This window comes from Oncorhynchus masou, chromosome 24 (assembly GCF_036934945.1).
Source record: "Oncorhynchus masou masou isolate Uvic2021 chromosome 24, UVic_Omas_1.1, whole genome shotgun sequence".
Taxonomy (NCBI): domain Eukaryota; kingdom Metazoa; phylum Chordata; class Actinopteri; order Salmoniformes; family Salmonidae; genus Oncorhynchus; species Oncorhynchus masou.
The window spans coordinates 71,333,016-71,358,466 of record NC_088235.1 but is presented as its reverse complement, the minus strand read 5'-3'; the positions used below and the strand labels follow the sequence as shown (position 1 = coordinate 71,358,466).

The 25,451-nt window shown below is 42.4% G+C and overlaps 1 protein-coding gene across 1 annotated transcript in view; it reads right to left on the bottom strand.

The window, feature by feature from the left end:
* Positions 1-25,451, bottom strand: part of LOC135511428 (obscurin-like) — a gene marked incomplete at its 5' end in the record, with an annotated part of 63,840 nt that overhangs the window by 19,609 nt on the left and 18,780 nt on the right. Inside the window, 20 exons of the mRNA XM_064932936.1 lie at positions 155-418; positions 579-845; positions 4,904-5,476; positions 7,301-7,564; positions 7,717-7,983; positions 9,623-9,886; positions 11,223-11,390; positions 12,831-12,980; positions 14,325-14,591; positions 15,816-16,079; positions 18,468-18,731; positions 19,563-19,829; positions 19,996-20,253; positions 20,382-20,660; positions 20,955-21,224; positions 21,540-21,806; positions 22,151-22,417; positions 22,648-22,914; positions 23,537-23,803; positions 24,014-24,280. Coding sequence (XP_064789008.1) covers positions 155-418; positions 579-845; positions 4,904-5,476; positions 7,301-7,564; positions 7,717-7,983; positions 9,623-9,886; positions 11,223-11,390; positions 12,831-12,980; positions 14,325-14,591; positions 15,816-16,079; positions 18,468-18,731; positions 19,563-19,829; positions 19,996-20,253; positions 20,382-20,660; positions 20,955-21,224; positions 21,540-21,806; positions 22,151-22,417; positions 22,648-22,914; positions 23,537-23,803; positions 24,014-24,280 — 5,421 coding nt within the window. The remainder of the gene's footprint in view (positions 1-154; positions 419-578; positions 846-4,903; positions 5,477-7,300; positions 7,565-7,716; positions 7,984-9,622; positions 9,887-11,222; positions 11,391-12,830; positions 12,981-14,324; positions 14,592-15,815; positions 16,080-18,467; positions 18,732-19,562; positions 19,830-19,995; positions 20,254-20,381; positions 20,661-20,954; positions 21,225-21,539; positions 21,807-22,150; positions 22,418-22,647; positions 22,915-23,536; positions 23,804-24,013; positions 24,281-25,451) is intronic.

The following is a 25,451-nucleotide window of genomic DNA, read 5'->3' as shown; positions in this document are numbered from 1 at the left end:
AATTAGGGAATTAAAAATTGATGTTACATTTGACCAATATTAGGGTGAGTAATGCAGAGAGAGAATTCAGAGAATTCAGAATACTGTAACCCCCATGAGATAAACCTGAGTTCCTGGTTATGTTACTTCTCTCGAGATGATGGGAAGTCCTTACCTGTGACAGTCAGATTGACGCTGCTCTGCATGTCTCCAGTATCACAGGAGTATATCCCAGAGTCATCTGGATCCACATTGTGGATGAGAAGCAGGTTGAGCTTGCCCTCCTTACGGTTCTCATACTTGTCTCCGTTCAGTAGGGGCATGTTGTTGCGTCTCCATGTGACAGGGGTAGTGAGGTCAGAGGTCGTACAGGATAAGGTGGCCATCTTTCCTTCCATGATGACGGTGTCCCGAGGCTTCTTCTCAATGAGTACTTTAACTGGACACAGAGGAGAGTCAACTCTCAAAATGTGTACATATATATTAGTGTTTATACTTTATACTTCTTGGAGTTTTGTTGCACTGAATGTGACTTAATGAGGTGTGATTCCTCTACATGCAGCAGGTGTGTGCTATTACACAACCAATCACACACATACCTTTCACAGACACAGAGGCGGTGGTCTCCACGCCATCTGCCTGGCACGTGTAGCTACCACTATCGTCGAACTTCAGCTCCAGGATGTATAGCTGAAACACACAGCCGTCCTGCTTCATCTGGTACTTCCTGTTGGGCCTGAGAGGCAGTCGGCCCTTCCTCCACTGGACTGGGACTCCAGGCTTAGACAGCTCACAGGACAGGAAGGCCGTGCCTCCTTCCTCAGCCTCCACAGCCTGGAGCTCCTCCTCAAAGTATGGAGGCAGCTCTGGAGAGATAATACGGAATTCCAAATCTATGTTCCATTTGACCAATGTCAGGCTGAGTAATACAAAGACAGTAATATAATTCCGAATATTTTATTGTAATGTTGTAATTATGTGGATACATTTATCTGTGAATTCTGAAAAGCTATTCAAGGATTGTTCCATAAGGTTGTGTTTTTAGGGAGAGGTATTGGTTCTTGTAAAACACCTTTCATTTTATTCCATATTATAGAATTCTTAACAATTACATTGTTTATGTTCTTAGCTTTAACCTTTGAAATTAGACACTTAAAATGATTCTGGGGATAAGCAGGCACATCTTCAATATGTTCCCATTGTTCCTCTTCAGTGCATTTAACTATGTCGCAAGCAAAGGTATTGGGTAGCAAGTTGATACAATTCCAAGTCCAAAAGGTTAAAACCCACCCTCAGACTTATGTACAGTAGATGTAAAACTTTCCTTTTTATTCTATGAATGTCTTCTGTGGGGTAATTGGTATTACTGAAAATAGATACAAAACGTTGGAAGCAATGTCATTCTAAAGAGGTTTATTCTACCTGTAAGATTTATGGGAAGATTATTCCATTTAATTAGATCTACTTTCATATTATTGAGTAATGGAATAAAATAATCTTTATATATTTTTTGTGTTTTGTGACTTCTTAAGCATCCTAAGTATTTAATTTTTTTGTGGTCCACCTAAAGGATTGCTGTAAATTATGAGTTATTCTTTTTCCTATCAACATTATTTCATTTTCTCCAAGTTAATTTTATATCCTTAGAATTTAGAGTATTCTGAAAATATTTTTGGCAAAGGGGGCATTGAGTTTTCAATTTTGGTCAGGTATATCAGGAGATCTGCAAATAAGTTTAGTTTATATTAATGTTTACATTTGGGGTCTTGTCTAATTATTTCTGCAAGCGGTTCAATTGCCAGTACAAACAGGAAGGGGGAGAGGGGACATCCCTGTCTTGTGCCCCCTGCCTTTGGACATTTATACAATATTTTCATAAAATGTATTTTTTCAGCTGGAATGCTGAAAGCTGTCAAAGTTTTTAATAGGAAAAGGTTATTCGAAACACAGTTGATTCAAATAATCTAAGCTTCATGAGTTTGGGAAACCCTGTCCTAATGTATGCCTTAAAGGAATCGCAAATTATATCAGGGGTCAGCTTTTCCCTATCCACTCTGTCTGCATTTGTAATGGTAAAGGTTTTAGTCTTTCGTTTACATATTTAACGCATTTCGGGTCTATACGATGCGCGCTGTTCATTCTCCAAATTCTGTCGCCAAGTGCATTTTCTATTGGTGTAATTAAGCATGATTTTTCTTTATCCAGTAAATTGCTGAGTGCATTTTTAGAGAAAAAAAATGTAGTCAATTCTTGAATAGCGTTTCTCTTGAGAAAAAAAGGAATTGTCTTTTGTAGGTGGGAATAGTCATCTGCAGGTGTCCTGTAAAGTATTTGTAGAGATAACATTTTTTAGCCTCTTTGGAGGCTCCCTTTTTTATTAATACGTCAGTCAATCTTATCGAATGTATGATTTAGGTCACATGCTAAAGTATGAATTACATCTATAAACACCAGATTTGCCACTGGTGGGATATACTATGAAATCAATGTGTACTTTTCACCATGTAAAGTACCATTAACTCAATTTTAGAAAATTGCCTTTTTTGGTCCATGTGCTGGGATATAAGGGGAAATGGTATATTCTTATTTACCAGGATGCCTACACCTCTGCTGTTACTACAGTAGGTGGCAGCATAGGCCTCTCCAACCCAGTTCAATTTCTCCTTTTTTTTAAACGTAACTCTTGCAAGAATTTTCACCATATCTGCTGAAGATCTGTTTAAGTGTTTGCAAACCAGATGCTTTTTTCCCTGTGCATATTCCATGTGATAAATTGGATATGGTTGGTCTTTACTTGTATAGATTATGTCAAAATGACATATGAAGGCAGCGGTCATTCCATATAAGGGGAGGATCATAGTATAAAACAGTTATTTTATACATTACATATAGTAACAGTCAAAGGTTTGGACACACCTACTCATTCAAGGGTTTTTCTTTATTTGTACTATTTTCTACTTTGTAGAATAATAGCAAAGACATCAAAACTATGAAATAACACATATGTAATCATGTAGTAAGCAAAAAAGTGTTAAACAAATATAAATACACTACCGTTCAAAAGTTTGGGGTCACTTAGAAGTGTCCTTATTTTGAAAGAAAAGCACATTTTTTCCATTAAAATAACATCTAATTGATTAGAAATACAGTGTAGACATTGTTAATGATGTAAATGACTATAATAGCTGGAAACAGCTGATTTTTTAAATGGAATATCTACATAGGCGTACAGAGGCCCATTATCAGCAACCATCACTCCTGTGTTCCAATGTCACGTTGTGTTAGCTAATCCAAGTTTATCATTTTAAAAGGCTAATTGATCATTATAAAACCCTTTTGCAATTAGAGTGTCTAGTTTGAGAAACAGACACCTCACAAGTCCTCAACTGGCAGCTTCATTACCTGCAAAACACCAGTCTCAACGTCAACAGTGAAGAGGTGACTCCGGGATGCTGGCCTTCTAGGCAGAGTTGCAAAGAAAATGCCATATCTCAGACTGGCCAATAAAAAGAAAATATGAATATGGGCAAAATAACACTGGATAGGGGAAATCTGCCTAGAAGGCCAGCATCCAAGAGTCGCCTCTTCACTGTTGACATTGAGACTGGTGTTTTGCGGGTACTATGTAATGAAGCTGCCAGTTGAGAACTTGTGAGGCATCTATTTCTCATACTAGACTCTCTAATGTACTTGTCCTCTTGCTCAGTTGTGCACCAGGGCCTCCCACTCCTCTTTCCATTCTGGTAAGAGTCTGTTTGCGCACTTCTGTGAAGGGAGTAGTGCACAGTGGCAAACAGTTTCTTGGCAATTTCTCGCATCGAATAGCCTTCATTTCTCAGAACAATAGACTGATGAGTTTCAGAAGAAAGTTCTTTGTTTCTGGCCATTTTGAGCCAGTAATGGAACCCACAAATGCTGATGCTCCAGATACTCAACTAGTCTAAAGAAGGCCAGTTTTATTACTTCTTAAATCAGAACAATCATTTTCAGCTATGCTAACATAATTGCAAAAGGGTTTTCTAATGATCAATTAGCCTTTTAAAACGATAAACTTGGATGAGCTAACACTACGTGCCATTGGAACACAGGAGTGATGGTTGCTGATAATTGGCCTCTCTAAACCTATGTAGATATTCCATTAAAAATCAGCTGTTTCCAGCTACAATAGTCATTTACAACACTAACAATGTCTACACTGTATTTCTGTGTCACGCCCTGGCCATAGAGAGGCTTTTATTCTCTATTTTGGTTAGGCCAGGGTGTGACTAGGGTGGGCATTCTAGTTTCTTTATTTCTTTGTTTTCTATTTCTTTGTGTTTGGCCGGGCGTGGTTCTCAATCAGAGGCAGCTGTCTATCGTTGTCTCTGATTGAGAATCATACTTAGGTAGCCTTTTTCCCACCTGGGTTTGTGGGTAGTTGTTTTCTGTATAGTTTTAGGAACCTTACAGAACTGTTCGTTTCTCATTTTGTTATTTTTGTTCTAGTGTTCAGATTTGAATAAATATCATGAAAACTTATCACGCTGGGCTTTGGTCCACTCCTTCATCAGACGAGCGTTACAGAACTACCCACCACCAAAGGACCAAGAAGCGTGGTAGAGAGGACTACTGAACATGGGAAGAGATCCTGGATGGTAAGGGACCCTGGAGGCAGGCTGGGGAGTATCGCCGTCCAAGGGAGGAACTGGAGGCAGCGAAGGCAGAGCGGCAGCGTTATGAGGGAACACGGCTAGCAAGGAAGCCCGAGAGATAGCCTCAAAAACAAATTGGGGGGGGCACATGGGGAGTGTGGCAGAGTCAGGAATCAGACCTGAGCCAACGTCCCGTGCTTACCGTGGCAAGCATGTGACTGGTCAGGCTCAGTGCTATGGGGTGATGCGCACTGTGTCTCGGTTGAGCATTCAAAGGCCGATGTGCTCGGTGCCAGCGTCCGGCATTTGCCGGGTGGAAGTGGGCATCCAGCCAGAACGGGTTGTGTCAGGTCTGCGCTCGAGGCTGCCAGTGCGCCTCCACGGCCCAGTGAAGCCGCCTGTATGTCTCCCCAGCCTGGTGAGTCCTGTGCCTGCTCCCAGAGCCAGGCCTCTTGTGTGTCTCTCCACTCCAGAGACAGCCTCCAGCCCGGATCCTCCAGAGACGGCCTCCAGCCCGGATCCTCCAGAGACGGCCTCCAGCCCGGAGCCTCCAGAGACGGCCCCCAACCCGGGGCCTTCAGAGACGGCCTCCAGTCCGGGGCCTCCAGAGAAGGCCTCCAGCCCGGAGCCTCCAGCGACGGCACCCAGTCCGGTGTCCGCAACGAGGGCACCCAGTCCGGGGCCCGCAACGAGGGCAACCAGTCCGGGGCCTGCAACGAGGGCGCCCAGTCCGGGGCCTGCTACGAGGGTCCCCAGTACGGGGTCGGCGGAGAGGGACCCCGCACCAGAGGCGCCACCAAAGTGGGGGGAGCCAGGGTGTGACTTGAGTGGGCATTCTAATTTCTTTATTTCTATGTTTCCTATTTCTTTGTGTTTGGCCGTGTGTGGTCCTCAATCAGAGGCAGCTGTCTATCGTTGTCTCTGATTGAGAATCATACTTAGGTAGCCTTTTTCCAACCTGGGTTTGTGGGTGGTTGTTTTCTGTATAGTTTTAGTTACCTTACAGAACTGTTCGTTTCTCGCTTAGTTTTTTTGTTCTAGCATTCAGATTTTAATACATATCATGAACACGTACCACGCTGCGCTTTGGTCCACTCTGTCTTCATCAGACGAGCGTTGCATTCAATTTCAAGTTATTTTAATGGACAATTTCTTTTTGCTTTTCTTTCAAAAACAAGGACATTTCTAAGCGACCCCAAACTTTAGTGTATATTAATATTAATAATATATTAATAATATACATGTGCAATTTGCCAATGTTGATGTGTGTTATATTGAGGGTTTTAACTTTGAGTGTTCGGACCAATGTGAATCCCTAAACATTGTCATTCTAAATTTGGGTTGGATAATTAGTTGGGTTTTGATTACGATTTGGAAACGGAATGATTTTTAAAACTGACTGATTTATTTGAGTTTGGTACGTTAATAACCATATGAGTGAAGCAATTCATGTATTACGGATTGATTGATTGATTGTTGTTGTGTACTAAAGATGTTGACACTATTCTCAGCATGTCCTGCTGAATGGAGAGGGTGAACTCTGATCCTGAGAGTGACAATTATCCTAATCTATGTGATCTATAGGAGTAGCCTTATAAATAGTGGAGTCATGATGCTTGTCCTGGGTTATGTTCATTACGCACCAGCACAATAAACCGGGATTCACTACTTTGATTTGTCTAATAAGATATGCTCATTTTAGTTTCTGGGATGGAAATAGTTATTTCCACCATGCTGACCTAGGGAGTATGCTTAGCATCAACATGATGATTTGTTTCGTACTGATGAAAAATGTACTTAGATTTAAACTGCATATAATTAATTTTGTTAACGATGTTTCAATGTTTACATCATTCCCAATGAAGGATCATTTTATGTTAAGGTTAAAGGCTCAATGAACCAACGTATGGTCATTTACAATGGTTGTATACAAGTGAAAGGAAGTTTTTTTTCCTGTATGTTTGAGTCAAAAGTTGTATGATGCCCTATTTGTTTTCTACATGTGAATTAATGTTTCTAAATCGTGTAATTTTCTTTAAATTTGAGAGAATTCTCAAAATGGGGGAGCGAAATTACAATATGTTATAATACTGTTATTGCATCAAATTGTTGCAACAGAATAGTGGGTTCTTAGAAGAATATTGTGTCTGTGTGAACTGAGGAGTCCTCTGGGGCTTAATGCTGACAGTGGATTTACCATGCGTTTGGTGATAAAGCATGAGTTGATGTTTGTGCCGGGAGGTACCAGGGTGGAGATGGATAATTATGAGGGGAAGCTTGTTTTGGGGGCCAGACCCTGATTTCCACACAATGAGAACAGTCTTTACAGCAGATACCTTCTGCTGTGAATGATTCATTTCTTTCATACAAATCCCAACCTTGTGACCCATCTGTTGTTTGTCATGTAGACTAATGGGGTGTATCTTTGCTATAAAAGATCTTTGCATACTTTGTCTCGGGGCTCTCAATGACTCATCTAAGGGTGGTTCGTCGACCAGCCATCGTTATTGTAGAGCACTCACATCATTCACTTGTGAGTGAATGCGTTCCTTATTAATAAGTGAATAAAGATATAGTTTAAGTACAACTCTGACTTGTGTGATAAGTTTGTATCTCCTCATTTGATAATAAATGTAATAACCACAAGATAAATCCCTGGATATGTTAGTTCTCTGATAGGAAATCCTTACCTGTGACAGTCAGATTGGCGCTGCTCTGCATGTCTCCAGTATCACAGGAGTATATCCCAGAGTCATCTGGGTCCACATTGTGGATGAGAAGGAGGTTGAGCTTGCCCTCCTTACGGTTCTCATACTTGTCTCCGTTCAGTAGGGGAACGTTATTGCGTCTCCATGTGACAGGGGTAGTGAGGTCAGAGGTTGTACAGGATAAGGTCGCCGTCTCTCCTTCCATGATGACGGTATCATGGGGCTTCTTCTCAATGAGTACTTTAACTGCACACAAAGTAGAGTCAACTCTCAAAATGTGTACACATATTAGTGTTTATACATCTTAGAGATTTGTTGTACTGAATATGACCGTGATGAGGTGTGAGTCCACTACATGCAGCAGGTGTGTGCTATTACACAACCAATCACACACATACCTTTCACAGACACAGAGGCGGTGGTCTCCACACAACCTGCCTGGCACGAGTAGCTGCCACTGTCCTCGGACTTCAGCTCCAGGATGTGTAGCTGAAACACACAGCCGTCCTGCTTCATCTGGTACTTCCTGTTGGGCCTGAGAGGCAGTCGGCCCTTCCTCCACTGGACTGGGACTCCAGGCTTAGACAGCTCACAGGACAGGAAGGCCGTGCCTCCTTCCTCAGCCTCCACAGCCTGCAGCTCTTCTTCAAAGCATGGAGCCAGCTCTGGGTAGTTGGAAGACAATAAGGGAATTCCAAATCTATGTTCCATTTGACAAATGTTAGGGTGAGTAAAAGAAAGAGATTATTCAAAATATTGTACTGTAATATTGTAAGATGTGGGTCAATTTATCAGTGAATTCTGAAAAGCTATCCAAAGGATTGTTCAATAAGGTTGTGTTTTTAGGGAGCGATATTGGTTCTTGCAAAGTACGTACATTTTTCCACCATATTGTTATAGTGTTCTTAAAATATAAAGTTATTTATGTTTGTAACGGTTTTCATGCGGTGAAGGAGAGTCGGACCAAAATGCAGCGTGTAGATTGCGATCCATGTTTAATGAACAAACGTTAACACGGATCAAATACAAATACTACAAAACAAAGAACGTAATGAACGTAACGAAAACCGAAACAGCCTATACTTGTGTAAACTAACACAGAGACAGGAACAAGGACACTAAGGACAATCACCCACGAAACACACAAAGAATATGGCTGCCTAAATATGGTTCCCAATCAGAGACAACGAAAATCAACTGACTCTGATTGAGAACCGCCTCAGGCAGCCATAGACTAACACTAGACATCTCACAAAACCCCAAGACAAAAACACACCACAATAACCCATGTCACACCCTGGCCTGACCGAATAAATGAAGAATAAACATACTATATTTCGACCAGGGCGTGACAATGTTCTTAGCTTTATCCTTTGAAAATAGACATGTGAAAAGATTCTGGGGATGAGCATGCACATCTTCAATATGTACCCATTGTTCCTCTTTAGTGCATTTACCTATATGTAGCAAGTAAAAGTCTTGGGTAGTGAGTTGATACAATTCCAAGTCTGGAAGATTAAAACCAGCCTCAGACTTAGGAAGATGTAAAACTTTCCTTTTTTTCTATGGATTTTATAACGAGTATACTTTTTAAAAGAACGTCTTCGGTGGGGTAATTGTTATTACCGAAAATAAATACTCAAACTTTGGGAGTCATGCCAGTCTAAAGAACTGTAATCTACCTGTAAGGTTTATGGGAAGATTATTCCATTTTATTAGATCATATTTCATATTGTTGAGTAATGGAATAAAGTTATCTTTATATATTTGTTGTTTGTTGTCACTTATTAAGCATCCTAAGTATTTCATATGTTTTGTTATCCACTTAAAGGATTGCTGTATGTCATGAGGTATTATTTTTTTCCTTCCCCAAGATTTTGTTTTTTCCACAATAATTTTATATACTGAGATTTTAGTATATTCTGAAAACATTTTTTAGCAAAGAGGGCAGTTAGTTTTCAATATTGGTCAGGTATATCAGGACATCATCTGAAAATAAGTTTATTTCATATAAATGTTTATCAATGTCTTGTCTAATTCTTCGTATTATTAAGTTCTTCCTTCTCTGTCTCCCAAACCAAATACATCCCTCTCCACAACCCTGTCCCAGTTCTCCCCTATTTACTCCACCCAATTCAAGCTTGTCCCACCCTCCCATTGTTGCCCTCTCTTACACATCTATGTTCCATTTGACCAATGTTAGGGTGAGTAATACACAGAAAGAATTCTGAATATTGTGACCCCCTGAGATAAACCTGAGTTCCTGGTTATGTTACTTCTCTCGAGATGATGGGAAATCCTTACCTGTGACAGTCAGATTGACGCTGCTCTGCATGTCTCCAGTATCACAGGAGTATATCCCAGAGTCATCTGGGTCCACATTGTGGATGAGAAGCAGGTTGAGCTTGCCCTCCTTACGGTTCTCATACTTGTCTCCGTTCAGTAGGGGCATGTTGTTGTGTCTCCATGTGACAGGTGTCGTGAGGTCAGACGTCGTACAGGATAAGGTCGCCGTCTCCCCTTCCATGACGACGGTGTCCCGGGGCTTCTTCTCAATGAGTACTTTAACTGGACACAGAGGAAAGTCAACTCTCAAAATGTGTACAGTACATATATATTTGTGTTTATAGTTTATACTTCTTGGAGTTTTGTTGCACTGAATATGACCTTGATGAGCTGTTGTACAGCTGCACCATCGAGAGCATAAGGACTGGTTGCATCACTGCCTGGTACGGCAACTGCTCGGCCTCCGACCGCAATGCACTGCAGAGGGTGGTGCGAATGGCCCAGTACATCACTGGGGCCAAGCTTCCTGCCATCCAAGACCTCTATACCAGGCGGTGTCAGAAGAAGGCCCTAAAAATTGTCAAAAACTCCAGCCACACTAGTCATAGACTGTGCTCTCTGCTACCGCACGGCAAGTGGTACAGGAGAGCCAAGTCTAGGTCGAAGAGGCTTTTAAACAGCTTCTACCCCCAAGCCATAAGACTCCTGAACATCTAGCCAAATGGCTACCCAGAATATGTGCAGTGCCCTCCAACCCTTCTCACTCCCTCTTTACACCACTGCTACTCTCTGTTGTCATCTATGCATAGTCACTTTAATAACTCTACCTGCATGTACATACTAACTCAAATATCCAGTGTCCCCCGCACATTGTATCTGTACCATCCTGTATAAAGTCTCGCTATTGTTATTTCACTGCTGCTATTCAATTGCTTGTTATATCCTGAGATTTTAGTGTATTCTGACCATCTGGATCATCATCTGGATCATCCAGATGGTCATTGGCAAACTTCAGACGGGCCTGGACATGCGCTGGCTTGAGCAGAGGGACCTTGCGTGCGCTGCAGGATTTTAATCCATGACGGCGTCGTGTGTTACCAATGGTTTTCTTTGAGACTGTGGTCTCTTCAGGTGATTGACCAGGTCCTGCCGTGTAGTTCTGGGCTGATCCCTCACCTTCCTCATGATCATTGATGCCCCCCGAGGTGAGATCTTGCATGGAGCCCCAGACCGAGGGTGATTGATCGTCATCTTGAACTTCTTCCATTTTCTGTTGTCGTCTATGCATAGTCACTTTAATAACTCTACCTACATGTACATACTACCTCAAATAACCAGTGCCCCCGCAGATTGACTCTGTATCTGTACCACCCTGTATATAGTCTCGATATTGTTATTTCACTGCTGCTATTCAATCTACCTGTAATCTACTTGTTACTTTTATCTCTTATTCTTATCTCTATTTTTTTAAACTGCAATGTTGGTTAGGGGCTCGTAAAAAAGCATTTCACTGTTGTATTCGGCGAATGAGACGAATACAAGTTGATTTGATTTGATGAGGTGTGAGTCCTCTACATGCAGCAGGTGTGTGCTATTACACAACCAATCATACACATACCTTTCACATACACAGAGGCGGTGGTCTCCACACAACCTGCCTGGCACGAGTAGCTGCCACTGTCCTCGGACTTCAGCTCCAGGATGTGTAGCTGAAACACACAGCCGTCCTGCTTCATCTGGTACTTCCTGTTGGGCCTGAGAGGCAGCAGGCCCTTCCTCCACTGGACTGGGACTCCAGGTTTAGACAGCTCACAGGACAGGAAGGCCGTGCCTCCTTCCTCAGCCTCCACAGCCTGCAGCTCTTCTTCAAAGCATGGAGCCAGCTCTGGGTAGTTGGAAGACAACAAGGGAATTCCAAATCTATGTTCCATTTGACAAATGTTAGGGTGAGTAAATAGAAAGAGATTATTCAAAATATTGTACTGTAATATTGTAAGATGTGGGTCAATTTATCAGTGAATTCTGAAAAGCTATCCAAAGGATTGTTCAATAAGGTTGTGTTTTTAGGGAGAGATATTGGTTCTTGCAGAGTACGTACATTTTTCCACCATATTGTTATAGTGTCCTTATTAAAATATAAAGTTATTTATGTTCTTAGCTTTATCCTTTGAAAATAGGCACGTGAAAAGATTCTGGGGATGAGCATGCACATCTTCAATATGTACCCATTGTTCCTCTTTAGTGCATTTACCTATATGTAGCAAGTAAAAGCCTTGGGTAGTGAGTTGATACAATTCCAAGTCTGGAAGATTAAAACCAGCCTCAGACTTAGGAAGATGTAAAACTTTCCTTTTTGTCTATGGATTTTATAACGAGTATACTTTTTAAAAGAACGTCTTCGGTGGGGTAATTGTTATTACCGAAAATAAATACACAAACTTTGGGAGTCATGCCAGTCTAAAGAAATGTAATCTACCTGTAAGGTTTATGGGAAGATTATTCCATTTATTAGATCATATTTCATATTGTTGAGTAATGGAATAAAGTTTTATATCTTTATATATTTGCTGTTTGTTGTCACTTATTAAGCATCCTAAGTATATATGTTTTGTTATCCACTTAAAGGATTGCTGTATGTCATGAGGTATTATTTTTTCCATTATTTTGTTTTTTCCACGATTATTTTATATCCTGAGATTTTAGTGTATTCTGAAAATATTTTTATCAAAGAGGGCATTGAGTTTTGTAAATTGGTCAGGTATATCAGGAGATCACCTGCAAATATGTTTAGTTCATGTTAATGTTTATTAATGTCTTGTCTAATTCTTAGTATTATTAAATTCTTCCTTCTCTGTCTCCCAAACCAAATACTTCCCTCTCCACAACCCTGTCCCAGTTCTCCCCTATTTACTCCACCCAATTCAAGCTTGTCCCACCCTCCCATTGTTGCCCTCTCTTACACATCTATGTTCCATTTGACCAATGTCAGGGTGAGTAATACACAGTGTTAGGGTGAGTAATACACAGAGAGAATTCTGATTATTGTGACCCCCTGAGATAAACCTGAGTTCTTGGTTATGTTGCTTCTCTCTAGATGATGGGAAATCCTTACCTGTGACAGTCAGATTGGCGCTGCTCTGCATGTCTCCAGTATCACAGGAGTATATCCCAGAGTCATCCGGGTCCACATTGTGGATGAGAAGCAGGTTGAGCTTGCCCTCCTTACGGTTCTCATACTTGTCTCCGTTCAGTAGGGGCATGTTGTTGCGTCTCCATGTGACAGGGGTAGTGATGTCAGAGGTCGTACAGGACAAGGTCGCCGTCTCCCCTTCCATGATGACGGTGTCCCGGGGCTTCTTCTCAATGAGTACTTTAACTGGACACAGAGGAAAGTCAACTCTCAAAATGTGTACAGTACATATATATTTGTGTTTATAGTGTATACTTCTTGGAGTTTTGTTGCACTGAATATGACCGTGATGAGCTGTCGTACAGCTGCACCATCGAGAGCATCCTGACTGGTTGCATCACTGCCTGTTACAGTAACTTCTCGGCCTCCGACCGCAATGCACTGCAGAGGGTGGTGCGAACGCCCCAGTACATCACTGGTGCCAAGCTTCCTGCCATCCAAGACCTCTATACCAGGAGGTGTCAGAAGAAGGCCCTAAAAATTGTCAAAAACTCCAGCCACACTAGTCATAGACTGTTCTCTCTGCTACCGCACGGCAAGTGGTACAGGAGAGCCAAGTCTAGGTCAAAGAGGCTTTTAAACAGCTTCTACCCCCAAGCCATAAGACTCCTGAACATCTAGTCAAATGGCTACCTAGAATATTTGCAGTGACCCCCCAACCCTTCTCACTCCCTCTTTACACAACTGCTACTCTCTGTTGTCATCTATGCATAGTCACTTTAATAACTCTACCTACATGTACATACTACCTCAAATATCCAGTGTCCCCCGCACATTGTATCTGTACCACCCTGTATATAGTCTCGCTATTGTTATTTCACTGCTGCTATTCAATTGCTTGTTATATCCTGAGATTTTAGTGTATTCTGACCATCTGGATCATCATCTGGATCATCCAGATGGTCATTGGCAAACTTCAGACGGGCCTGGACATGCGCTGGCTTGAGCAGAGGGACCTTGCGTGCGCTGCAGGATTTTAATCCATGACGGCGTCGTGTGTTACTAATGGTTTTCTTTGAGACTGTGGTCCCAGCTCTCTTCAGGTGATTGACCAGGTCCTGCCGTGTAGTTCTGGGCTGATCCCTCACCTTCCTCATGATCATTGATGCCCCCCGAGGTGAGATCTTGCATGAAGCCCCAGACCGAGGGTGATTGACCGTCATCTTGAACTTCTTCCATTTTCTGTTGTCATCTATGCATAGTCACTTTAATAACTCTACCTACATGTACATACTACCTCAAATAACCAGTGCCCCCGCAGATTGACTCTGTATCTGTACCACCCTGTATATAGTCTCGATATTGTTATTTCACTGCTGCTATTCAATCTACCTGTAATCTACTTGTTACTTTTATCTCTTGTTCTTATCTCTATTTTTTTAAACTGCAATGTTGGTTAGGGGCTCGTAAAAAAGCATTTCACTGTTGTATTCGGCGAATGAGACGAATACAAGTTGATTTGATTTGATGAGGTGTGAGTCCTCTACATGCAGCAGGTGTGTGCTATTACACAACCAATCATACACATACCTTTCACATACACAGAGGCGGTGGTCTCCACACAACCTGCCTGGCACGAGTAGCTGCCACTGTCCTCGGACTTCAGCTCCAGGATGTGTAGCTGAAACACACAGCCGTCCTGCTTCATCTGGTACTTCCTGTTGGGCCTGAGAGGCAGCAGGCCCTTCCTCCACTGGACTGGGACTCCAGGCTTAGACAGCTCACAGGACAGGAAGGCCGTGCCTCCTTCCTCAGCCTCCACAGCCTGCAGCTCTTCTTCAAAGCATGGAGCCAGCTCTGGGTAGTTGGAAGACAACAAGGGAATTCCAAATCTATGTTCCATTTGACAAATGTTAGGGTGAGTAAATAGAAAGAGATTATTCAAAATATTGTACTGTAATATTGTAAGATGTGGATCAATTTATCAGTGAATTCTGAAAAGCTATCCAAAGGATTGTTCAATAAGGTTGTGTTTTTAGGGAGAGATATTGGTTCTTGCAGAGTACGTACATTTTTCCACCATATTGTTATAGTGTCCTTATTAAAATATAAAGTTATTTATGTTCTTAGCTTTATCCTTTGAAAATAGACACGTGAAAAGATTCTGGGGATGAGCATGCACATCTTCAATATGTACCCATTGTTCCTCTTTAGTGCATTTACCTATATGTAGCAAGTAAAAGCCTTGGGTAGTGAGTTGATACAATTCCAAGTCTGGAAGATTAAAACCAGCCTCAGACTTAGGAAGATGTAAAACTTTCCTTTTTGTCTATGGATTTTATAACGAGTATACTTTTTAAAAGAACGTCTTCGGTGGGGTAATTGTTATTACTGAAAATAAATACTCAAACTTTGGGAGTCATGCCAGTCTAAAGAAATGTAATCTACCTGTAAGGTTTATGGGAAGATTATTCCATTTTATTAGATCATATTTCATATTGTTGAGTAATGGAATAAAGTTATCTTTATATATTTGTTGTTTGTTGTCACTTATTAAGCATCCTAAGTATTTCATATGTTTTGTTATCCACTTAAAGGATTGCTGTATGTCATGAGGTATTATTTTTTTCCATTATTTAGTTTTTTCCACAATAATTTTATATACTGAGATTTTAGTGATTCTGAAAATATTTTTAGCAAAGAGGGCATTGAGTTTTCAATATTGGTCAGGTATATCAGGAGATCATCTGCAAATAAGTTTATTTCATTTCATTTCATTTCATTTATTTCAATGTTTATCAATGTCTTGTCTAATTCTTCGTATTATTAAGTTCTTCCTTCTCTGTCTCCCAAACCAAATACATCCCTCTCCACAACCCTGTCCCAGTTCTCCCCTATTTACTCCACCCAATTCAAGCTTGTCCCACCCTCCCATTGTTGCCCTCTCTTACACATCTATGTTCCATTTGACCAATGTTAGGGTGAGTAATACACAGAAAGAATTCTGAATATTGTGACCCCCTGAGATAAACCTGAGTTCCTGGTTATGTTACTTCTCTCGAGATGATGGGAAATCCTTACCTGTGACAGTCAGATTGGCGCTGCTCTGCATGTCTCCAGTATCACAGGAGTATATCCCAGAGTCATCTGGGTCCACATTGTGGATGAAAAGCAGGTTGAGCTTGCCCTCCTTACGGTTCTCATACTTGTCTCCGTTCAGTAGGGGCATGTTGTTGCGTCTCCATGTGACAGTGGTAGTGAGGTCAGAGGTCGTACAGGACAAGGTCGCCGTCTCCCCTTCCATGACGACGGTGTCCCGGGGCTTCTTCTCAATGAGTACTTTAACTGGACACAAAGGAAAGTCAACTCTCAAAATGTGTACAGTACATATATATTTGTGTTTATAGTTTATACTTCTTGGAGTTTTGTTGCACTGAATATGACCTTGATGAGCTGTTGTACAGCTGCACCATCGAGAGCATACTGACTGGTTGCATCACTGCCTGGTACGGCAACTGCTCGGCCTCCGACCGCAATGCACTGCAGAGGGTGGTGCGAACGGCCCAGTACATCACTGGGGCCAAGCTTCCTGCCATCCAAGACCTCTATACCAGGCGGTGTCAGAAGAAGGCCCTAAAAATTGTCAAAAACTCCAGCCACACTAGTCATAGACTGTGCTCTCTGCTACCGCACGGCAAGTGGTACAGGAGAGCCAAGTCTAGGTCGAAGAGGCTTTTAAACAGCTTCTACCCCCAAGCCATAAGACTCCTGAACATCTAGTCAAATGGCTACCCAGAATATGTGCAGTGCCCCCCAACCCTTCTCACTCCCTCTTTACACCACTGCTACTCTCTGTTGTCATCTATGCATAGTCACTTTAATAACTCTACCTGCATGTACATACTAACTCAAATATCCAGTGTCTCCCGCACATTGTATCTGTACCACCCTGTATAAAGTCTCGCTATTGTTATTTCACTGCTGCTATTCAATTGCTTGTTATATCCTGAGATTTTAGTGTATTCTGACCATCTGGATCATCATCTGGATCATCCAGATGGTCATTGGCAAACTTCAGACGGGCCTGGACATGCGCTGGATTGAGCAGAGGGACCTTGCGTGCGCTGCAGGATTTTAATCCATGACGGCGTCGTGTGTTACCAATGGTTTTCTTTGAGACTGTGGTCCCAGCTCTCTTCAGGTGATTGACCAGGTCCTGCCGTGTAGTTCTGGGCTGATCCCTCACCTTCCTCATGGTCATTGATGCCCCCCGAGGTGAGATCTTGCATGAAGCCCCAGACCGAGGGTGATTGATCGTCATCTTGAACTTCTTCCATTTTCTGTTGTCATCTATGCATAGTCACTTTAATAACTCTACCTACATGTACATACTACCTCAAATAACCAGTGCCCCCGCAGATTGACTCTGTATCTGTACCACCCTGTATATAGTCTCGATATTGTTATTTCACTGCTGCTATTCAATCTACCTGTAATCTACTTGTTACTTTTATCTCTTGTTCTTATCTCTATTTTTTTAAACTGCATTGTTGGTTCGGGGCTCGTAAAAAAGCATTTCACTGTTGTATTCAGTAAATAGAAAGAGATTATTCAAAATATTGTACTGTAATATTGTAAGATGTGGATCAATTTATCAGTGAATTCTGAAAAGCTATCCAAAGGATTGTTCAATAAGGTTGTGTTTTTAGGGAGAGATATTGGTTCTTGCAGAGTACGTACATTTTTCCACCATATTGTTATAGTGTCCTTATTAAAATATAAAGTTATTTATGTTCTTAGCTTTATCCTTTGAAAATAGACATGTGAAAAGATTCTGGGGATGAGCATGCACATCTTCAATATGTACCCATTGTTCCTCTTTAGTGCATTTACCTATATGTAGCAAGTAAAAGTCTTGGGTAGTGAGTTGACACAATTCCAAGTCTGGAAGTTTAAAACCAGCCTCAGGCTTAGGAAGATGTAAAACTTTCCTTTTTTCTATGGATTTTATAACGAGTATACTTTTTTAAAGAACGTCTTCGGTGGGGTAATTGTTATTACCGAAAATAAATACACAAACTTGGGGAGTCATGCCAGTCTAAAGAAATGTAATCTACCTGTAAGGTTTATGGGAAGATTATTCCATTTTATTAGATCATATTTCATATTGTTGAGTAATGGAATAAAGTTATCTTTATATATTTGCTGTTTGTTGTCACTTATTAAGCATCCTAAGTATTTCATATGTTTTGTTATCCACTTAAAGGATTGCTGTATGTCGTGAGGTATTATTTTTTTTCCATTATTTAGTTTTTTCCACAATAATTATATATCCTGAGATTTTAGTGTATTCTGAAAATATTTTTATCAAAGAGGGCATTGAGTTTTGTAAATTGGTCAGGTATATCAGGAGATCACCTGCAAACATGTTTAGTTCATGTTAATGTTTATTAATGTCTTGTCTAATTCTTAGTATTATTAAATTCTTCCTTCTCTGTCTCCCAAACCAAATACATCCCTCTCCACAACCCTGTCCCAGTTCTCCCCTATTTACTCCACCCAATTCAAGCTTGTCCCACCCTCCCATTGTTTCCCTCTCTTACACATCTATGTTCCATTTGACCAATGTTAGGGTGAGTAATACACAGAAAGAATTCTGAATATTGTAACCCCCTGAGATAAACCTGAGTTCCTGGTTATGTTACTTCTCTGTAGATGATGGGAAATCCTTACCTGTGACAGTCAGATTGGCGCTGCTCTGCATGTCTCCAGTATCACAGGAGTATATCCCAGAGTCATCTGGGTCCACATTGTGGATGAGAAGCAGGTTGAGCTTGCCCTCCTTACGGTTCTCATACTTGTCTCCGTTCAGTAGGGGCATGTTGTTGCGTCTCCATGTGACAGTGGTAGTGAGGTCAGAGGTCGTACAGGACAAGGTCGCCGTCTCCCCTTCCATGATGACGGTGTCCCGGGGCTTCTTCTCAATGAGTACTTTAACTGGACACAGAGGAAAGTCAACTCTCAAAATGTGTACAGTACATATATATTTGTGTTTATAGTTTATACTTCTTGGAGTTTTGTTGCACTGAATATGACCGTGATGAGCTGTCGTACAGCTGCACCATCGAGAGCATCCTGACTGGTTGCATCACTGCCTGTTACAGTAACTTCTCGGCCTCCGACCGCAATGCACTGCAGAGGGTGGTGCGAACGGCCCAGTACATCACTGGGGCCAAGCTTCCTGCCATCCAAGACCTCTATACCAGATGGTGTCAGAAGAAGGCCCTAAAAATTGTCAAAAACTCCAGCCACCCTAGTCATAGACTGTTCTCTCTGCTCCCGCACGGCAAGTGGTACCGGAGCACCAAGTCTAGGTCCAAGAGGCTTTTAAACAGCTTCTACCCCAAGCCAAAAGATTCCTGAACATCTAGTCAAATGGCTACCTAGAGTATTTGCATTGCCCCCCAACCCTTCTCACTCCCTCTTTACACCACTGCTACTCTCTGTTGTCATCTATGCATAGTCACTTTAATAACTCTACCTACATGTACATACTACCTCAAATAACCAGTGCCCCCCGCACATTGACTCTGTATCGGTACCCCCCTGTATATAGTCCCGCTATTGTTATTTCACTGCTGCTATTCAATTACTTGTTACTTTTATCTCTTATTTTTTTAAACTGCATTGTTGGTTAGGGGCTTGTAATAAAGCATTTCACTCTTGTATTCGGCGCATGAGACCAATACAAGTTGATTTGATTTGGTGAGGTGTGAGTCCTCAACATGCAGCAGGTGTGTGCTATTACACAACCAATCACACACATACCTTTCACAGACACAGAGGCGGTGGTCTCCACACAGCCTGCCTGGCACGAGTAGCTGCCACTGTCCTCGGACTTCAGCTCCAGGATGTGTAGCTGAAACACACAGCCGTCCTGCTTCATCTGATACTTCCTGTTGGGCCTGAGAGGCAGCCGGCCTTTCCTCCACTGGACTGGGACTCCGGGCTTAGACAGCTCACAAAACAGAAAGGCTGTGCCCCCTTCCTCAGCCTCCACAGCCTGCAGCTCCTCCTCGAAGTACGGTGGTAGCTCTGGGTTGATGGAAGAACGTTTGTTTCACTCAAATGTTCATAAAATACATTTTAAGGTGAGTATTGCACTTACAGAATATCCCCATAGAATTGCCCATGAGGATAAGTCAAAGAATAACGTACTCTAACTAAGGTACAGAAAAACAGTGTTGCTTTATGTCTTTACCATTGACCGTCAGATTTGCATCGCTCTGCATGTCCCCAGTGTCACAGGAGTATATCCCAGAGTCCTCTGGTTCCGTCTCATGGATGAGCAGGAGGTTGAGCTTGCCCTTCTTACGCGTCTCATACTTATCTCCGTTCAGGAGGGGCATGCTGTTCCTTCTCCATGTGACAGGGGTAATGAGGTCAGAGGTCGTACAGGATAAGGTGGCTGTCTCCCCTTCCATGATGTCAATGTCCTGGGGCTTCTTCTCAATGTGTACTGACAGAGACAGGAAACAGATTAAACTAAGTAAATGCGGCCTAATTGCATACACATACTGTATGAGTGGTTAAAGAAAATAATTTCGCATTGTACTGTCCATGAACAAATTAAAAGAGGCAGCACACCTTTGGGTTTGGGGACAACTAGCAGTTGGGCAGAGGTTCTCTCCTCCCCAACCACGAAGGCCACGGTCCCGGTCTCCTCCGGGGTGGTCATGGTCAAGACCAGGCAGTGCTGGTGGCCCTCAAAGCTCATCTGGTTCATTTCATTCTTCTGCAGTGGGCTGGAGCCCAGCCACCACTCGCCTTCACTCACCTCGGCGTGGGACAGCTCACACACAAACACTGCGTCCTGCCCGGCTGTGACTTTCATGTCCTTCAGTCCGGACAATATTTTCACACGCTCTGTAGAGAAAGAGTTAGACTCCGGAGCGTTTTTAATAGGTTAATGTAGCAAGCCATACAGCGATGAGATGACCTATGCAAAAAAATGCAATTAAGTCATCTTATCTGGTTGATGGTCTACCACCATCCCTTATGTTTGTGGAAAAGATGTAAGCTATCCTCTACCCACACTAATCACGTACCAAAACAGGGTGAAACAAAGACTCATTGTGCTCCTATAATTTTGTACGTTTAAAGAGGATATGCAGTACTGTAGATTTACTTCAGCCCCCACTAAGATTGGGTTAGGCCTACCTTTCACAACCAGCTTGGCTGTGGTCTTCTTTCCCCTAGTGATGCAGCTGTACTCCCCAGCGTCCTCCACACTCAGCTTCTCGATCTCCAGGGTGTGAACGGGACCTTTCTTTTTTACAATGAACCTCTCCCCATCTGTGACTAGGCAGGCGTCCTTCTTCCAGGTGACGGGGACAGTGGCACTGGAGACCTCACAGGAGAGGACCACGGACTTCCCCTCCATCACCACATTGCTCTCCAGCTCCTTCTCAAAGAACACTGAGGCAGCAGCTGTATGGACCAGAGAGCGACATCATCAGAAAATACCTTGTCCTTTGGGGCCATTGCACGATACAGTGTATATATGATACTGTGTAGGCTACGATTTGTTTGTCATGGCAAAACATTGTTCTAGAATATATTGAATATGTATTGTTTTATTCCTAGAGAGAGCAATTGCATTGACCTCTTGCTTAGTGCGTATTCTAGAACACTTTGGTACAGTTGCTGGGGAGGCCCATAAATCAACTCTTTGTTTCCTGGTAAATGAGCATTTCATGTCCAACAAACACAAAATGACAGCCAGACAACAGTAACGTACTGTACCTCTCACGTTGACTTCAGCAGTGGTTTTCTGATCTCCGAATATACAGCTGTACTCCCCCACGTCCTCTGGCTGGATGTTTTTAATGTGTAACTCTGCTATCTTTCCCTCCAGCTTCATCTGGTACCTTCCTCCAGGGCTCACCTCCTCCTCCCCTTTCCACCACTCCACCGGGACCCCAGCTTTAGACAGCTCACAGCGCAAGGTCACGATGCCCCCCTCTGAGGCCTCCTGGTTTTTAAGACCCATCTTGAAGGTGACAGGAATGGCTGAGGACATGAGATCCAAACCAACCATTTGTAGTGCTTTGCAAATATGTCATTAAGTGCTTAAAGGGATATTTTACTCAAAAATAATATTTTAATATTTTGTTTATTGTTTATTTTATTTTATATAAATTCACTGTTAATACAATCCCCATAAATGTTGCATGTCAGCTGTTGAGTTTTCAAGATTTAAGAGCCCTTTCAGTACAGAGCAAAAACGGTGATTGTTATGCAAATGATAATTTTCCAATAAAATATCCCTTTAACGGGAACCAGGCTTAACAGAGGGAGGCCTTCCCCCATAAAGTTAAATAAAGTTATAGCAAACCAAGAGCAACTCCTCTTACGGGTGATGTTGACAGTGGCGGTGGTTTTGGCTTCTGCGTAAACACAGCTGTAGAATCCGGTGTCCTCGAGCACTGCATTCCTTATTGTCAGTTCCATCGTTGCCTCTCTCTTCTTTATCTGGTACTTTACTCCATTCTTCAGCAGCTCCTCTCCTTTCCTCCACTCTGCCGTCAGTCCTGGTTTAGAGAGCTCGCAGAATAACGTCACACTGTTCTCCTCCTCGACTTCCTGGTTCTTCAACTTCACCTTGAACGTGACGGGAGGAGCTGGGGACAACAAGCAAAAGTAAATCTTAAAACTCATATAAAGTCCTCACAGCGGAAAAGTGTCAAACTCAGTTACTGCACGGACCCATGAAATATCAGAAACTGCAAGCAGATACAGTAACAAGGTCTATGTCTTCGGTGTTTATACAGTATATTTTTGTTGCACACATATTAACAACATATAACAAAGTGTATACTCAAAGTGTATCAATATCACCAGTCTGACTCACCCGTCACGGTCAGTTCAGCAGTTGACTGAGCATCTCGACTCTTACAGGTGTATTTCCCAGCATCCCTCTCCTCCACGTTATGGATGAGTAGTTTAGTGATGCGTCCCTCCTGCCTCATCTCATATTTGTCTCCAGACTTCAGGATGACTCTGCCCCTCCTCCAGTCCACTGGGTCACCAGGCTTGGAGAGCTCACACCAGAACTCCCCACTGTCCCCCTCTTTGATCACCACGTTCTGGACCTCTTGTGTGAATATTACAGGGAGAGCTGACAAGAACGCATATTTAAGATCGTGAGAAACATCATTTGGCTCAACTGCTTTGATTTCTATCCATCAGTGGCATGTTATTTGACAAGCAAGGTCAATGATTCATCTCATCCCTCCTTATGGAAAATTCACTTAATCCAAACACGACATTTAAAGACATTGACATTTTCAGAAGCACATCAAAATATTAGTGTTGAGCAGGCCTGAACGTCAGTTTTGAAACATACCCCTAACTTTGATATCTGCTGTCGTCTTGACGTTGCAGGCTGTGACACAGCTGTACTCCCCAGCATCCCGAAGGACCACATTCCTGATGACCATCTCCACGGTCCTGCCCTCCTGCTTCATTTGGTGCCGCTCACCTTCCCTCAGCAGCTCCTCTCCCTTCAGCCACACCACAGGGACCCCCGATTTAGACAGCTCACAGCGCAACGTCACGCTGCCCTCTTCTAGAGCCTCTTGTTTTTTCAACGTCTGTTTGAAAGTGGCTGGGATGGCTGAAGAATGATACAAACCCATAACATCAACCGTGTGTGGGATTGAAGGGTATACTGTGAATTTTAAATGTCAAGAAGACACATTTTTCAACAACAGCAAACAGCAAAAAAGTGTTCCTCCTACCAGTGATAATGATGGTGGCGAAGGTTTGCTGGTCTTCCAACACGCAACTGTAGACACCACTGTCCTCGGGCAAGGTTTTCCTGATGACCAGCTCCAACGTTGCATCTTTCTGCTTCATCTGGTACTTCTCTCCATTCTGCAGAAGAGCTGTTCCTCTCCTCCATTCAACCGACATCCCTGGTTTGGAGAGCTCGCAGCGCAATGACACAGTGTTGCCCTCCTCAACCTGAACGTTCCTCAACTCTTCTATAAATGTGACCGGGCGAGCTGAAAGACACCATAGGAGAGGGTAGTCAAAACCTACATGAAACCTACATTTCCCTTTGTTTATGTAAGCAACTGGGATTGAATACAAAACGTGTGTCCTATTGATTAAATCTGCAGTCCATTTTCCCAATTAAACATTCAAGCTTTCTCCAACATCTCCGTAAGACATCAAACAACTCATGACTTCTGCACTTAACAAAATATACCCACCCTTTATTGTAACAGTTGCTGTGGTCTTTTGTTCGCCACAAATACAGGCGTAAACCCCACTGTCCTCCAGATTTGCGTCGATAATCTTCAATTCCACCAGTAAATCTTTCTTCCTCATCTGGTACTTGGCTACATTCGTCAACAGCTTTGCTCCCCTCTGCCACTCAACTGAGGCTGCTGCTTTAGACAGTTCACAGTGTAGCGTCACAGTCTTACCCTCCTCAACATCCACGTTCCTCAGCTGTTCTTTGAAAGTGGGGGGTGGGCCTAAGGAAAACCAGGAACAGTAGTGAGTGGTGGTACAACTTGCATGTGGAAAGGACAACAGGCTAGTCCATGTCATTCTTTATGCTTGTGCTTCTGTCACAGAGAGAATTCACTAATCCAGAGGAGCTTTTGGATTTCCTGGGGTGGAATGAAAGCTGAAATACAGGACTCTTCTTCACAATGACGAGACATCATTTTTGATGCAGCATCAGGTTTATTCTTTCACTGTCAGAGCAGCGCTGCGAGACAATGTTATTATTGGTTCTCAGGCACATTGCTACAGGCAACAGGGCATTTTACTGGCTCGTTGCTCATTGAAGAATCAGTGATGAACATGCACGGTCTCCTTAGCAACGTCCCATTCATTTTGCACTGTTTTTGTTGACTAAATGGAGAGTTAAATGTGGTATGCCTAGGGCTGGAGGTCACAAGTTATGAAGGCAGTCAAATTCCACGTGGCCGTTTAGTCACGGTAATTAGGCTTCTCCAAGCTATGATGCTGCTGATGGTCATTAGTAGCCTACCAAACTTGCTAACTGCCTGGTACTCAGCACTCTATTGCCCCACTAATCACTCTGGCATCAATGCAAATGTTATCAAAAATCGAATCAAACACTTCATGAGAGCCCATGAGAGCTCATGTTGTGCAACATTTCTATAGTGTATGCAGAGTGATGGCCTCTACTAAAAAGAGGAGGATCACATCAGCTTTCTATAGGCTAGGCCTTCTAGATTTATTTCTCAACTTTCCTAATTTTAAGTACATTGTTTATATTTACAATAGGAGTATAGCCTACCTGGCTTGCATGAAAATGAACCATATGAAAAGCGTCCTCTATTCACTATTTAAATGCATAGATGACATATATTTATTCCTGTTGTCCCTGTTTCGATACAATTGCATGATAATGGTCCATTCTAAATCAAAACAAATTTCACACATATTATTTAGTATATGTAAAGGCAAGATTAAGTCAACAATAGTCTGATGGGTGACAATATTAGCCTATCTCTTGTGAATTATATATTATCAGGGAGGGAGTTTTTCCTAGCCACCGTGCTTCTACACCTGCATTGCTTGCTGTTTGTGGTTTTAGGCAGGGTTTCTGTACAGCACTTTGAAATATCAGCCTGATGTAAGAAGGGCTTCATAAATAAATGTGATTTGAAT